Genomic DNA, 17,471 nt, shown 5'->3' on the forward strand with positions numbered 1-17,471 from the left:
TAACCCCACTATTTTAAAAAGGGAGAGAAAAAACAGGGAATTACAGACCAGTTAGCCTAACATCAGTAGTGGGGAAAATGCTAGAGTCATCATAAAAGATGTGATAACAGAACACTTGGAGGGCATTAAAGGGATTGGACAAAGTTAGCATGGGTTTATGAAAAGGAAATCATGCTTAACAAATCTACTGGAGTTTTTTGAGGATGTAACTAGTAGAATAGATAGGGGAGAACCAGTGGATGTGGTGTATTTGGATTTTCAGAAGGCTTTTGATAAGGTCACACACAAGAGGTTAGTGTGCAAAATTAAGGCACATGGGATTGAGGGGAATATACTGGCATGGATTGAGAATTGGTTGACAGACAGGAAACAGAGTAGGAATAAACGGGTCTTTGTCCGGGTGGCAGGCAGTGACTAGTGGAGTAACGCAGGGATCATTGCTTGGGCCCCAGCTATTCACAATGTATATCAATGATTTGGATGAGGGAACTGGATGTAACATTTCCAAGATTGCAGACGACACAAAGCTGGGGTGGAATGTGAGCTGTGAGGAGGATGCAAAGAGGCTCCAATGTGATTTAGACAAGTTGGGTGAGTGGGCAAGAACATGGCAGATGCAGTATAACGTGGATAAATGTGAGGTTATCCACTTTGGTTGTAAAAACAGAAAGGCAGATTATTATCTGAATGGTGATAGCTTGGGAAAAGGGGAGGTGCAACGAGACCTGGGTGTCCTTGTACACCAGTCGTTGAAAGCGAGCATTCAGGTGCAGCAAGCAATTAGGAAGGCGAATGGTATGTTGGCCTTCATTGCAAGAGGATGAGAGTACAGGAGCAGGGATGTCTTATTGCAGTTATACAAGGCCTTGGTGACACCACATCTGGAGTATTGTGTGCAGTTTTGGTCTCCTTATCTGAGGAAGGATGTCCTTGCCATGGAGGGAGTGCGCAACGATGGTTTACCAGACTGATTCCTGGGATGGCAGGACTGACATATGAGGAGAGATTGTATCGACTAGGCCTATATTCACTCCAGTTTAGAAGAATGAGAGGTGATCTCATCGAAACTTATAAAATTCCAACAGGATTAGACAGACTAGATGCAGGGAGGATGTTCCCAATGGCTGGGGAGTCCAGAACCAGGGGTCACAGTCTCAGGATACGGGGTACGCCATTTAGAACAGAGATGAGGAGAAATTTCTTCACTCAGAGGGTGGTGAACCTGTGGAATTCTCTACCACAGAAGGCAGTGGAGGCCAAGTCATTAGATGTATTTCAAGGAAATAGATATTTTTCTTAATGCTAAAGGGATCAAGGGATATGGGGAAAAAGCGGGAACAGGGTACTGAGTTAGACGATCAGCCATGATCATTTTGAATGGTGGAGTAGGCCCGAAGGGCCGAATGGCCTACTCTTGCTCCTATTTTCTATGTTTCTATCATGGTATAAAAACTATGGATCTGATTATTATGGTAAAAAAAATGACAAGTCTCAATATCCTACAAGAGTTTGAATGTTAAATATAGAAACATTTGTTTCACAAATGTGAATTATTGCATTCAGTGAATGATTAAAATAGTGAACAATGCATGTGCAAACAATTTTACTGTTGGATCCACATAATTGTTTAAAAAAACCTTTTGTTTTATTATTTTTTGGGAAAATGGCAACAATTAAAAGTGAAGTTTAATTTTTTTTTAAGGACTTCAAGTGCTGTTTATTTGGTTCCACAACTCCGTACTGTGTACTAGCATGCATTATAATATGCACCACATACAAGTATATATTGGCTATGAAGTACGTACTATGTAGTACAATATGTACAATGCATTAAATACACCAACAAGGAGGAATTAAATGAAGTAGTGGACTAGACCCTACCTCTGGAACCTGGTTTTGTACAACCTCAGGCTGGAAAGCACACAACAAATAACCATTAATAAGAAACACATTCCTGCAATAATGATTTCATGTGCTGACATCCACAATATGACTGAGTGAAAACTGGGTCTTTTCAACAAGTAATAATCAAGAAGTAATATAATTACAATATGTGAGTTGTGAACATTGATATGTTAGAACATCTAAGAAAACATTTTGAGAACAAGTCATGGTCAGATGTTTTAAACTGGCTATGGCAGTTTATTAAAATATTTCATTTTATACATGCAAATATCACAATAGCTATAAATATTAATACATTACCGAAGAGGGTTCCATATATTTAGACATGTGTGCAGACATACGTGTCTGAGTACCTTTAATGTGGATAATTTTTGTGAAGGTAGGGCTCTTTTCTTTTTAAAAACAATTCCTGGCCTTGCCACATATTCATTGTCACCATCCATGCTGTTCTGAACCAAATGTGAATATACCTCCCCTCCACCACTAATGTTCTGCAAGTGACATGGCTATGGTCAGGAACTCAGAAGAGTAGAGAAAATTCAAACAAGACACAAATTCTTTCTGCTTTTTTAAAAAAAAGATATACAAGTTATCTGCTACAGAAAATGAGATGCATTAATGACTTCTCTTCCACATTTGTTTAAAATGTATTGATATTTGTTAGCTTGTAATATTGATGTCAGGCTTGGCTCAATGGTAGCATTCTCACTTCTGAGTTATAAGGTTATGGGTTCAAGACCCACCCCAGAGATTTCAGCATATAATCCAGGCGGACACTTCATTGCAGTACTGAGGGGGTGCTGCACCGTTGAAGGTGCCATGTTTCAGATGACGTGTTAAACAGAGGCCCTATCTGCCCTCTTAGCTGGTCGTAAAAGATCCCATGGCACTATTCGAAGAGGACAAGGGAAGTTCTCCTCAGTGTCCTGGCCAGTATCAATCCCTCGACCAACATCCCTAAAACAGATTATCTGGTCATGTATCTCATTGCTGTTTTTGGGACCTTGCTGTGTACAAATTCTCTGCTATGTTTCCCTACATCACAACAGTGACTACATTTCAAAAGTACTTAATTGGCTATGAAGTGCTTTGGACATCCTGAGGTCATGAAAGGCACTATATAAATGCAAGTCTTTTTCTTTCGGATGGACCACTTGGCTGCGACGGCCACGTCCTCCACCAACGTGTATTGTGGCTGTAGTGTGTAGACGCTACAGGACGCATTGCAGCAACTTGCCAAGGCTTCTTCGGCAGCAACTCCCAAACAAGTGACCTCCATCACCTAGGACAAAGGCAGAAGTTGCATGGGAATACCACCACCTCCAAGTTTTCCTCTAAGTCACACACCAGCCTGACCGACATTTTTCGCTATTCCTTCATTGTTGCTGGGTCAAAAATCCTGGAACTCCCTTCCTAACAGCACAGAGGGAGCTCCTTTAACACGTCAGAGCATTTCAGACAAGCTTTCTTTGCTCTTGATGTCATTTCCTATTGTAGCTCAGTTTTCAGAGCATATTCTAATCTAGGAACACTACAAATACTAAAGAAAGAGGTTCTATAAAAGAAAGCGGTTCTATAAAAGAAAGCATGTACTAATTTTGTTCTGAACTTGCTTCAGGTCATGTATACCCTTACCTCCACCCAAGAGGACAGGAAGGCAATAGCCATAGCTCATGAGGAATTGATGAAACTTTAAGCCTGCCATTGAACGCGTTATTTTGTGACCCTTCCCTCTGTTTAATACTATACCTCGTGAGCTTCTTCCAGGTGAGAAGATTGTGAGGAACAAATGTCAGTGGAGGCAAGGATGAAACCAAGTATGTGGTTAAGGGTATTTTTACAATGTACTTAGTGAGCTACTCTTTAATGTCACCATATAAAATGAGTACAAAAACTTCATTACACACACACTTGATGGATGAATGCTAAATATTGAGATCAGAGTTATTCGGTATTGCCACCATTCCTTCACAGCCATCCTTGATGGTATGCTTTATTATCAGGTGATATTGTACGTTGTATTTTTTTTCACCTTGTAGATGTGGATTTGTGTGATCCATACCCATGGAAAGTGTGTGCGCGTGCGTGCTCGCTCTCCCAATAGGCTGGGACTTCCAAGATTCTGACCCTGTGATGATGAAGGAACAGAGATAATAATAACTTGAATTTATATAGCGCCTTTAATGTAGTAAAACATCCCAAGGAGCGTTAGCAAACAAAATATATGTCCAAGGCAGAATGGCGTGTGACTGAGGGGAAACTAGAGTGTGATGGTGTCTCCACAACATTTCTGTGCTTGTCCTTCTTGATGGTAGAGCTCAAGGGAGGGAGGTGCTATCGAAGTCACTTGTGGGGAAGCTGCTAGAATCTGTCATTAGGGATAGAGTGACTGAGCACTTGATAAATTTATGAGCTGATCAGAAAATGTCAACATGGTTTTGTTAAGGGCAAGTCATATCTGACTAATCTAGTTGAAATTTTTGAGGAGGTCACTGATAAGGTAGATAAGGGAGAGTCTATGGATGTTATCTGTACGGACTTCCAGGAGGCATTCAATAAAATTCCACACGAGGTTAGCAGCAAAAATAAGAGCGCACGGAATTGGTGGTAGCTTTCTAACTTGGAAGGTAGGAAACAGAGAGTAGGGATAAAGAGTAGGTACTCTGAGTGGCAGGATGTGACAAGTGGTATTCCCCAGGGATCTGTGCTGGGGTCTCAACTTTTCACCATATTTATTAATGACTTACAGGAAGGAATAGAGAATTGTATATCCAAGTTTGCAGATGACACTAAGTTACGAGAGATAGAAAGTACTTGCAGATGGGAGCAGGTAGTTGCATAGGGACATCGACAGATTAAGTGAGTAGGCAAAACAATGGCACATGGAGGTCAATGTGGGCAAGTGTGAGATCATCAAGTTTGAACCAAGAAAGATAAATCAAAGTATTTTGTAAATGGTGAGAAACTAGGAATTGCAGAGAAGCAAAAAGATTTGGAAGTTCAAGTATACAAATTAAAAGCTAGCAGTCAGGTACAAAAAGCAATCAAAAAGCCTAATGTAATGTTGGTCTTTGTCTCAAAGGGGCTGAACTACAAAGGGGAGGAAGTTATGCTTCTGTTGTAAAGAGCCTTGGTCAGACCCCATCTGGAGTACTGTGTTCAGTTTTGGGCACCGCACCTCAGGAAGGATATATTGGCTTTGGAGGAAGCGTACATTCCCCAGAAAGATACTCATTCAATCCTTCTTAGAATCTTATGTTTAAAAGAGTAGATGCTGAGAGGATCTTTCCCCTGGCTGGAGAGTCTAGAACTAGGGGACACAGTCTCAGGATGAGGGGTCGGATATTTAGGACTGAGGTGAGGAGGAATTTCTTCACTCAGACGGTCATGAATATTTGGAATTCCCTACCCCAGAGGGTTGTGGATGCTCAGTCGTTGAGTATATTCAAGACTGAGATCAATAGATTTTTGGACGCTAAGGAAATCATGGGGTATGGGAATTAGGCGGGAAAGTGGAGTTGAGGTCGAAGATCAGCCACGATCTTACTGAATGGCAGAGCAGAGTCGAGGGGTCATATGGCCTACCCTTGCTCCAATTCTTATAATTTAACCCACTAAGCTCCGGTATAAGGACAGATTGCATAAACTTGCCTTGTATACATTCCCTTGAGTACAAGAGATTATGGGGTGATCTGATCAATGTGCTATAAGGATTTGATGGGATAGAGAGAGAAATTATTTCCTCTGATGGAGGAATTAAGGACAAGAGAACATAATCCTAAAATGAGGGCTAAGCCTTTCAGGAGCAAAATTAGGAAGCACTTTTTCCACCCAAAGGGTAGTAGAAATTTGGAAAACTCTTCCCCCAAAAGGCTGTCGATGCTAAGAAAATTGGACCAAAGGCAGGAAAATGGAGTTGAGGTGCAGATTAACCATTACCTAACTGAATAACGGAGCAGGCCAGAGGTGCTGAACATACGAATTAAGAGTAGGCCATTCGGCCCCTTGAGCCTGCTCTGCCATTTGATAAGATCATGGCTGATCTGATTGTGACCTCAACCCTACATTCCCGTCTACCCATTATAACCTGACTCCCTTGTTAATCAGGAATCTATCTAACTCAGCCTTAAAAATATTCAATGATCCTGCCTCCACCACTCTCTGGGGAAGGGAGTTCCAAAGACTCACGACCCTCAGAGAAAAAGTTTCTCCTCATCTCTGTTTTAAATGGGAGACCCCTTATTCTTAAACTGGGTCCCCTAGTTCTGGTCTCACCCACAAGGGGAAACATCCTCTCAGCATCTGCCCTTTCAAGTCCCCTTAGGATCTCATATGTTTCAATAAGATCACCTCTCATTCTTCTAAACTCTAATGTATACAGGCCCAACTTGTCCAACCTTTCCTCATAAGATAACCCCCTCATTCCAGAAATTAATCGAGTGAACCTTTTCTGAACCACCTCTAAAGCAATTATGTCTTTTCTTAAATAAGGAGACCAAAATGGCACACTTAATGGCCTACTCCTGTTCCTATGAAGTGAGCTTGGTATGTTGCTGCAGTAGATCCTGTAGAGTACATATTGCAGCCAAAGTGTGCTAATTGAAGTGGAGGTAGAGTCCAGTGGCAGGGGCACTGATCAAGCAACGTGTCTTGTTCTGGATAGTGTGGAGCTTCTCAAGTGTTGCAGCTGCACCATCCAGGTGAGTAGCAAGAACCCTATCACAATCCCAGCTGAGCCTTGTAGATGATTGGAGAGGTGTTGAGGGGACAGGTGTTCATCACTCATTGTAAAGTTCAGTTCAGCTTCTGGTCAATGGTGACCCCTCCAAGATGCTGACCATGAGGGGCTCAGCGACAATGGTGCCATTGAAGTGCAAGGGGAGAAAGCTGGGCTTTCTCTTGCTACTGCCTCATGCGCCAATTGGAGATCCTTTGGCATGAACCATTATGCAGTTTTCAAGATTCTTGGCAGTAACTGACTGTATCCATTCAGTTGTACAAAAATTCACAGATGGCACCACATAGATTGGGAATGGCACCCAAAGAAATGAGTAGTTTATGATCTGCAATTAAAATCCAGTAGTTCTTCCCTGATGTGATTTTTTGCTTTGACCCAAATCCACTGTACATGTTTGTTGTTTCATTTGATGTCTCCTCCGTTATTGCTGATTCCAGTCTTAAAAGGTAGAGTCAAATTCAGTGGCTTGTAGTAAGAATTCTCCAACAATCAACCAATTAATAGACAAATTATGCCAATATCGAAGTATTTTAAAGATCATTTTTGGCTTTTGTGATCACATTTAGATTTGCATGCCTTATCATCATGATCTGGGTGTGCTCTAGCATAACCATGAGCACAAAGAAAGCTTGCAACTTAAAGTTACAGCTACCCTTACCATTCCATCCCTGGTATGCTCATTCCCCATGTTAAAATCCTTCCAGCTGCAAGAGCCAAAAGTAGCACTCAATAACTGGGCTTGGGTCTTCTGAAAATAGGATCTTGTTTCAGTTTTCAGAGGTGAAATCTAGCTCTACTGCTTTTCTACTACATTAGCAATTTTAGAAACTATCCCCTTGACTTTGAGAGTATAGCAATCATTGTAAACTGCCCTTTAACACTGCAACTCATATCTGCTTAGAGTGGATGTGAAAGTATTTACTGTATATTTTAAAACATTTCTGCAGTTAATAAGTAAAAATTCCATACTGCCAAAAGTTGCATTTGTTGAATTAGTTATGTAAAACCACCAATCTCACAAAATATTTAAGTTACATAATGTGCCAAAATCAAATCTTAGTGGAACAAAAGTACCAGTTATGGATCTGACAAAAAAGTCCAGGGATGTACTTCGTAAAATTCACAATTTTAGTACATATTATTTTTAAAAATTGGCATTTTTTTTTAAAAACAGGCATCAAACATTTACCTGCAGAGATCCACCAGGTCAGATCTCCTTTCTCCCCCCATTTAAAATCAATGAGGGAAATACTTTATATTGACTTGTAAGCCTATCTGAAGATGCCGATCCCTGGGGGAAACTGCTAGCAGTTGGATATGTAAAGTATTCAATTAGACATGCGGGTTATCTAAGGGCCAAGCAGTTCCAAATCAGATCCCAAGTCATGTCCACTACTGTTTTCTATGGTGCAGCCCCAGTAGGTTCCTGTTGATGTCAGGTAGATCTTTGTTGAGGTAAATAATTGATTTTCTTTTTTAAAAAGTCAAACACTTATGATTTTTCCATTTCCCAGTATAAAAGAGCCGGAGGTTGCGGGGGGCACTTTGAATAAAACGTACTCCGATTAGGCCTTCTTTAGGTGATTCTGCTGACTGGATTTCTGTGCAGCATCCAATATTATTGTCATGCATATAATCAGGTTTTTATACTTAATCTGCACTAACCAAATTCAGTTGGTCACTTCTATTGTCATGGGCCAATGTGTTGGCTTCTTAACCATGTTTAGCTTATGCTAGTCTCTGGAGATCTAGGTTACACTCAGCCGGTCTGCAGCTTATTGCTTGCCATCTCTTCTCTGCCATTGCCAAGTAACTACTGGAAGACATGGTAATTTGTGTGGTGCATGCTGGAAATGGAAAAGCAAGTCACCCATATGCAAAAGAGGAATCCCCTCCTCCACATTGTTGGAGACATTAAAATCATGCAATTTTGAGACCACTTTCCAACTGTGACAGGAATTTCTACAACGACAGCACTCTGGTAGGGTGATCATTTTTGCAACTTTTTCAATGATTTTCTCAAGTACCTTGCAGGTTCACTCAATTCTCAGCGTATCAGCAATTTATACTGTAGACCACTTTAGGAGCCTACGCAAATAGATTACATATAGGCAAAACATTGGGAGAATAGACTAACCTGGACGAAGACTGTCATGGGACCCTAATGTGCTGGTAAAACAAACCATCGTAATTTCTTCCAGCCACATTACTTGTGATTGATATTTTGAGCAACTTGGCTTTTCTGTAAACGTGATGCAAAGTGTCCTAATGATTAGACTGAATGAGGGCTACAATATTGTGCACTACATAAATTGTAGAAATATTAAACATACCATACATATGGTCCTTTTTTTTGTTGAGAGAAGTTACTGTGAACCTTGTTCCTCTAAACTGACCCTTTCAAGAGACATCAGTTGATGTTCTTTGGGGGGGTGGGGGGGTGGGGGGGGGAAAGGTGGGGACGGACAGAGGTGGTCAATACACCAGAGATGACCTGCCATCCATATGCTGATAGCGTTAGATGAAGTAAGGCGGGAGGAGGTTCGTGCGGAGCATAAACACCGGCACAGACCAGTTGGGCTGAATGGCCTGTTTCTGTGCTGTAAATTCTATGTAATTCCAAATGTTAAAAGGTCAAAAGCTGGACACCATGTGTCAGAAATCAAACTGCTCATGAAGTGCATGATCCATTCATATTGCTAGACTCTACTTCTGCTAATAAGTTTTCTCAATGGCCCAAGAGATACTGGGTCTACAGAGCTGCAGAATTTGCCTATTGCACCATTGTCAGATCTGCATGGCATTGAAGTGGAGGGTCAGTGACAAAGTTCAACTTTAGTTGCTAATGTAGCAAACCACATTTATGTTCTCAGTCCACACTTCCACAGTTCTGCTGTTTATGGTCTTTGAATCAGTTCATACTACTAAAAAGTTTTTAAAGCTAGAACAAGAAAACGTTTGAACAAAAAAAGGTAATTTAGACCAAATAGCTTAGTTTCATACTTTACAAATGATAGGGTAGCAAAGAGGATGGTACAACTAGGCTCACTGCCTCTAGGCTAGGGAGGGGGATATTACACCAGCAAGAAGCCAATGCCTTCAGGAGAGGAAGATGGTGGTGGGGAGAAATGAAACAGAAGGGAAGAGAAGAAAACTGGCTGGAAAACAAAAAGGACACCAGACAGATATGGAGAGCCAGTAACTGCCAAGGTTCTATTGCACGAGGTATAAAATTTTGAAGTCCAAAGCTGACGTTGGCCAGAAGCTATGGTTGGGGAAAGTGTGATTAGACTAGGCCACAGCAGATTTCTCCAATAAGAAACAGTACAAGAACATTTGAAGACCTAAACTATGAGAAAACCCATTTCAAAGTTCTTCTGTACTAAGACAGTAGTAGTAATTTTGAACAGTTTTCCACTAACCAGGAAGTCAACTAATAAAAACTTGAAACCTCTTCCAGTGTGAAAGGCAGAACTCTTGGGCTATAAGGGAATCAAGAGATATGGGGATCAGGTGGGAAAGTGGAGCTGAGATCGAAGATCAGCCATGATCTTATTGAATGGCAGAGCAGGCTCGAGGGACCGTATAGTCTACACCTGCTCCTAGTTCTTATGTTCTTAACTCCTGCCGATAACAACAGAAAAAGAACTAAGCGAGTATGCCTGAAAATAAAAAAAGGGGAAAGGGAAGTCCCAAACGTAGTTATCTAACCAGTTCACTTTGAGAGAGGGCAAGGAGAGCACCACAAGATTTGAGACCCAAAGTCAATTCCATACAGGTGACAACCAGTTTTGTATAGAATTCTTGAAAAAAAAATGAAGCAAAAAGGTGACACTCTATGGAAGCTCAGGAAATACGTTAAAGTGGCAAAGTTTCTCCCCCCTCTAACTTTCGCCGCCTACGCTTCCTCTCCAAGTAGAAACTTAGTCGGCTCGAGTCTCATGGGAAGCAGCTCCCCAATACTTTGCTAAAACAGCCATTCTTCATGCATAGGTCCAGTGAGTACTGGTACAATGGAAAAAAATCCTGCCAAAATATCTGGATCCTGTCTCTATCCATTGTTTTTTGTTTAATTCATTCATGGGATGTGGGCGTCGCTGGCAAGGCCAGCATTTATTGACCATCCCTAATTGCCCTTGAGAAGGAGGTGGTGAGGCGCCTTCTTGAATTACTGCAGTCCATGTGGTGAAGGCTCTCCCACAGTGCTGTTAGGTAGGGAGTTCCAGGATTTTGACCTAGTGACTATGAAGGAACAGTGATATATTTCCAAGTCGGGATGGTGCGTGACTTGGAGGGGAACGTGCAGGTGGTGTTGTTCCCATGTGCCTGCTGCCCTTGTCCTTCTAGGTGGTAGAGGTCGCGGGTTTGGGAGGTGCTGTCGAAAAAGCCTTGGCGAGTTGCTGCAGTGCATCCTGTGGATGGTATGCACTGTAGCCACAGTGCACCGGTGGTGAAGGGAGTGAACGTTTAAGGTGGTGGATGGGGTGCCAATCAAGCAGGCTGCTTTGTCCTGGATGGTGTCGAGCTTCTTGAGTGTTGTGGAGCTGCACTCATCCAGGCAAGTGGATAGTATTCACTCACACTCCTAACCTGTGCCTTGTAGATGGTGGAAAGGCTTTGGGGAGTCACTCGCCACCTGCACGTTCCCCTCCAAGTCACACACCATCCCGACTTGGAAATATATCACCGTTCCTTCATAGTTGCTGGGTCAAAATCGTGGAACTCCCTACCGAACAGCACTGTGGGAGAACCTTCACCACACAGACTGCAGCGGTTCAAGAAGGCGGCTCACCACCACCTTCTCCAAGGAGCCCTAGTAAAATTGAAATCAATGGGAATCAGGGGGAAAACTCTCCAGTGGCTGGAGGCACACCTAGCACAAAGGAAGATGGTAGTGGTTGTTGGAGGCAATCATCTCAGCCCCAGGACATTGCTGCAGGAGTTCCTCAGGGCATTGTCCTAGGCCCAACCATCTTCAGCTGCTTCATCAATGACCTTCCCTCCATCATAAGGTCAGAAATGGGGATGTTCGCTGATGATTGCACAGTGTTCAGTTCCATTCACAACCCCTCAAATAATGAAGCATTCCGAGCCCGCATGCAGCAAGACCTGGACAACATCCAGGCTTGGGGTCATAAGTGCCAAGTAACATTCGCGCCAGACAAGTGCCAGGCAATGACCATCTCCAACAAGAGACAGTCTAACCACCTCCCCTTGACATTCAACGGCATTACCATCGCCGAATCCTCAACCATCAACATCCAGGGGGTCACCATTGACCAGAAACTTAACTGGACCAGCCATATAAATACTCTGGCTACAAGAGCAGGTCAGAGGCTGGGTATTCTGCAGCGAGTGACTCACCTCTTGACTCCCCAAAGCCTTTCCACCATCTACACGGCACAAGTCAGGAGTGTGATGGCATACTCTCCACTTGCCTGGATGAATGCAGCTCCAACAACACAAGAAGCTTGACACCATCCAGGACAAAGCAGCCCACTTGACTGGCACCCCATCCACCACCCTAAACATTCAATCCCTTCACCACCAGCGCACCGTGTACCATCCACAGGATGCACTGCAGCAACGCGCCAAGGCTTCTTCGACAGCACCTCCCAAACCCGCGACCTCTACCACCTAGAAGGACAAGAGCAGCAGGTACATGGGAACAACACCACCTGCACGTTCCCCTCCAAGTCACACACCATCCCGACTTGGAAATATATCGCCGTTCCTTCATTAATCGCTGGGTCGAAATCCTAGAACTCCCTTCCTAACAGCACTGTGGGAGAATTTTCACCATACGGACTGCAGCGGTTCAAGAAGGCAGCTCACCACCACCTTCTCAAGGGCAATTAGTGATGGGCAATAAATGCTGGCCTTGCCAGCGATGCCCACATCCCATGAACGAATAAAAAAAAGCTACTCAAAAAGGAAAGCCATGCTATCATCGCAGAAAACTTTGATAAAGAATACAGCATCAGAAGTAACACCTGTAAAACAAAATAACTCCATCCCAAAAAGAGAATTTTTGAGAAATTACTCATTGAATTTCTGCCTGGGTCAAGGAACGCAATTACATACTGATATGCAAAAATGACGGACTAGCTTTTTCTCTTGCCTGTCACTACACACTCATGATGCCAGGAGCATCATGACTAGACATTTCCTAACCCTCTGCAGCCATGTAATTTCCTGGGAGAGTAAAATAAACAGGGTTTAAAAAAAACAGGGCCAATAAGGGAAAAACTAAATGCTGGAAAATTCCACTCTGACCCCCTCAGGCAATCAAATCCAGTCCAGATCACATTGACCATGCATACATTAATAGTTAATCCACTTACCTTCCATATGATGCGATCTCTGCCCCATTCAAGAACCGGTCCAGCTCCCTCTTGAAGGCATGCAGAGTCAGCACACAGTGCCAGCAATGCATTCCAGAGGCTCACTGCTCTCTGAGAAAAGAACCACCTAACATCGAGCTTATTCCTGCCTTTGCGTATTTAAATGGGGAGGATTAGGGGACCTGCAATCCATCAAACTGAAATCCTGCAGTCCAGGCCTGCAATCCAGCCTTTTCACTATATGATATACCTCCATCAGGTTGCCTGTAAGTCTACGCTGCTCTAAAGTAAATAGACCCAGGCTTTAAATAGCTGAGTAACTAGATAGGAATCATTCTTGTAGCTCTCCTTTGAAACTTTTCCAAGGCCACTATGTCATCCACCATGCAAGGGGACCAAAACTGGGTGCAATACTCCAGATACGTCTAAATAACGACTTATGTAATGACAGAATGGTCTCCTTTGATTTGTACTGAAGGGTTGTACTAATAGAACCCAATATCCTGTTTGCTTTGGCTGTGTCCTCTCTGCACTGGTCGTGAACTTTGTGATCTGTGCACAAAAACACCTAGATCCTTTTCTCTCTCAACTGTTTTCAGTATTGTTCCTGGTAAATAACATGTATAATCTGGGTTGGTCCTACCTACACGTATGACACTGCGTTTAATTAGGTTAAATGCCATTTGCCATTGTTTGGCCCATTCCCCTAGTGCAAATAAATCTTTTTGCAGAAGACTGTACTGCTCTACAGTCTCAACCCTTGCACAAATGTTAGTATCATCTGCAAGTTAATGACCATACCCCCAACACCACTGTCCAGGTCATTAAGAACAGTAGCAGACTTAACACCGGTCCCTGGGGGACACCACTAGTAACTTGCCTCCAGGCTCACCCACAACCATTGACTACAACATTTTGACTGTGGGATTGGAACCAATTCCTAATCCAGCCTATCAAATTCCCACTGATACCATAAGATTATACCTTGTGAAGTAAAGTAGTGAGAGAGAGAGAGAGAGAGAGAGAGAGAGAGAGAGAGAGAGAGAGAGAGAGAACGAACTCATCAAAAGCTTTCTGAATATCTAGATAGACAATGTCAACCAGATTACCCTCATCCACTAACCTAGTAACTTCTTCAAAAAAACTCAATAAAGTTTGTAAGACCTGACTTTCCTTTCCAGAAGCCATGCTGAATATCTCTAATGGCCCCATCTACTTCCCAGTGATCATAAAGAGCTTCTCCTAGAATCCCTTCAAGCATCTTCCCTATGATGGATGTCAGGCTGATGGGCCTGCAGTTCCTTGGTTCTGATTTGTCCCCTTTTTTGAAAATCAGAACTACATGAGCCACCTTCCAATCTAAGGGAACTATCGCTGACTCTATTGAGCTATTGAAGATACAGGCAAGGGGCTCACCGGCCACCTGTCCCATCTCTTTAAACATCCTTAGGTGGATGTCATCTGAACCTGGAGCCCTATTTATTTTGAGATTTCCTGTTCTATCCAGGATGACATCTCTATCTATTTTAATACTTATATCATTTAATACAGCTGTAACATTAGCATCATCCACAGGAGTATAAACTGATGCAAAATAGTCTTTTAACAGTTCTGCTCCAAACTAGGAATCAGTCCTAAACTGTCTTGCAGTGACTCTATATGATCTTTAACAGTCTTCTGACTCCTGACAGTTAAAAAAGCTTTTGCTATTACTGCCACAATTGTGCACCATCTTCTTTTCCAGAGATCTCTAAGCTAGTCTAATGGCTGCTTTTGTCTCCCTCAATTACATGTGATATTTGCCCCTGTTCTCCTGAGTTAAATTCGTTAAGTTTGTAAAATGGCTTCTGCTTCAATCTATTTTATCTGTGCACATTTCTCGTCAGCCATTATGGTTTTGCTTTGCCATGTGCCCTTCTTTTAACCACTGGGACATACATGGTTTCATTTTGTTTGAGAATGGTTGTGAGGACAGCTCAATTTGTCCTCAGTATTTGTATGCCTATCTAGCAGAGTTGTTCAGTCCATTTTTGCCAAATCTTCAGCCATGTATGTAAAATTAGCCCTCTTAAGGTACCAGAATTAGATTAGCTGCAGCCTTAACTTGGCCAATAAGATTAAATCTATTATAATCTTAGATTTAGCAATCCTAGTTCAAAAATCTATGGTCTCTATTCCAGTCACTGACTTCTCGCTATGCATTTCTGGCTCAAATGTTTAAATGCACCAGTTCAACTGGATTCTTTAATTCACATACTTGCTAAGACAAAGTAACCCCATTTGAGAGAGAAAAAAAAAACGCACATCAGAAAGTTATCATTGGGGGGAAAAATTATTAAATGCAAAACCACCGAAATCTAAAGAGTTTCTGCGCCAACAACCACTTCTTTAAAATGGATGGCATGAGTGTTAGGAATTGATCTACTAACACACAAACCACTTTAAATCAGAGTGTCTCTATTTCTGGAGGTAAACTAAAAAATGTGAAGAACTATCATCTGGGCATACTGGCCTTGCTGATAAAATTTAAACTAAAAGACAAAAATTGAAATTGACAATTTGAATCTACAGTTGAGTCTAACAAAAATAATTTCTCTCCACATCAACTTTTAAAATTTATTTTCAATATTTGACTTGCAATCCCCAAATTACTTCTGTACTCAAAGTAATTCTCCTTTCACAATTCCTTTAAAATGTTTGTGTAAAAATCACATTTACCTTTGTATTTAATATTCAGTTAGTTATTAAAGCAAACAATTATTTTTTTTAAAAAGGAGTGGCGAAGTGAATGAGTTGCAAAGTTGAGGGCAACAGCTAAAGTAACAAAGGGATATCAGGTCATCCACAGATTGGAAGAGCGGTAAGAGATGAGCTCATATCAGTAGAGAGAGCAGCACAAGCAAAGACTTATACAGTGTGAGATAGAAGATTGAGCATGTTCTGTAAACAGAGAGCCTGCTCTTGGGTGCAGGAAGTAGAGTAGCCTTAGCTTCCAATACAATGCCATATACACCAGTATTTCCACCTAGTGTACTTTGACATATTAAAAAAGTGGCTATAATTGATGACTAAAGTGCGTCAAGGTAGTGAAACAAGTTCATTTACAATCAATCATGCAGTGATACTGTCTGTCTCATTTCTGCTATATCTACAATTTGCTGGGCACTGAAAAACAATTATTTTGTCTGACAACAATGCCAATGAATTCATATGTAAGGAATCTTACAACACCAGGTTATAGTCCAACAGTTTTATTTGAAAATCACAAGCTTTCGGAGGCTTTCTCCTTTGTCAGATGAGTGTGGGATTCCATGAAGGTTACCGCATATATAGTCAGAGAACAATGCCTGGTGATTACAGATAATCTTTCCAACTGCCCGTTGTCAAGGCAATCAGACAGAGAGACATTACATACAGGACTACTGAATATACAAACGGTCAGAGCCCAAAGACAGAGAGAGAGAGAGAAACATCCGAAAGGAAGAGAAAGAGAGCGAATGACCAGTTGTATTAAAAACAGATAACTCTTCTTTCGCTGGTGGGTTTACGTGTAGCGTGACATGAACCCAAGATCCCGGTTGAGGCCGTCCTCGTGGGTGCGGAACTTGGCTATCAATTTCTGCTCGACGATTTTGCGTTGTCGTGTGTCTCGAAGGCCGCCTTGGAGAACGCTTACCCGAAGATCGGTGGCTGAATGTCCTTGACTGCTGAAGGGAGGGAACCCTCCTGTCTGGGATTGTTGTGCGGTGTCCGTTCAACCATTGTCGCAGTGTCTGCATGGTCTCGCCGATGTACCATGCTCCGGGGCATCCTTTCCTGCAACGTATGAGGTAGACAACGTTGGCCGAGTCACAGGAGTATGAACCACGTACCTGGTGGGTGGTGTCCTCTCATGTGATGGTAGTATCTGTGTCGATAATCTGGCATGTCTTGCAGAGGTTGCCGTGGCAGGGTTGTGTGGTGTCGTGGACGCTGTTCTCCTGAAAGCTGGGTAATTTGCTGCGATCGATGGTCTGTTTGAAGTTGGGTGGCTGTTTGAAGGAGAGTAGTGGAGGCGTGGGGATGGCCTTAGCGAGGTGTTCGTCGTCATCGATGACATGCTGAAGGCTGCGGAGAACATAGCGTACTCGGAGTACCCTTCGTCGTCCAGTACTTCCCCGGAGCGGAGAAACTACGTCATGTTCTCCGCAGCCTTCAACATGTCATCGATGACGACAAACACCTTGCTGAGGCCATCCCCACGCCTCTACTACTCGCCTTCAAACAGCCACCCAACCTCAAACAGACCATCGATCGCAGCAAATTACCCAGCTTTCAGGAGAACAGCATCCACGACACCACACAACCCTGCCACGGCAACCTCTGCAAGACATGCCAGATCATCGACACTGATACCACCATCACACGAGAGGACACCACCCACCAGGTGCACGGTTCATACTCCTGTGACTCGGCCAACGTTGTCTACCTCATACGTTGCAGGA

At 42.6% G+C, this 17,471-nt stretch overlaps 1 protein-coding gene across 1 annotated transcript in view; it reads right to left on the minus strand.

Moving 5' to 3' along the window:
• The window catches only part of LOC137332220 (histone-lysine N-methyltransferase, H3 lysine-36 specific-like), a 205,674-nt gene that overhangs the window by 160,312 nt on the left and 27,891 nt on the right, over positions 1-17,471 (minus strand). Inside the window, exons 6-7 of the mRNA XM_067995913.1 lie at positions 2,978-3,187; positions 1,882-1,911 (exon numbers count right to left, since the gene is read on the minus strand). Of these exons, the coding sequence (XP_067852014.1) occupies positions 1,882-1,911; positions 2,978-3,187 (240 nt within the window). The remainder of the gene's footprint in view (positions 1-1,881; positions 1,912-2,977; positions 3,188-17,471) is intronic.

This window comes from Heptranchias perlo, chromosome 14 (genome assembly GCF_035084215.1).
Source record: "Heptranchias perlo isolate sHepPer1 chromosome 14, sHepPer1.hap1, whole genome shotgun sequence".
NCBI lineage: Eukaryota > Metazoa > Chordata > Chondrichthyes > Hexanchiformes > Hexanchidae > Heptranchias > Heptranchias perlo.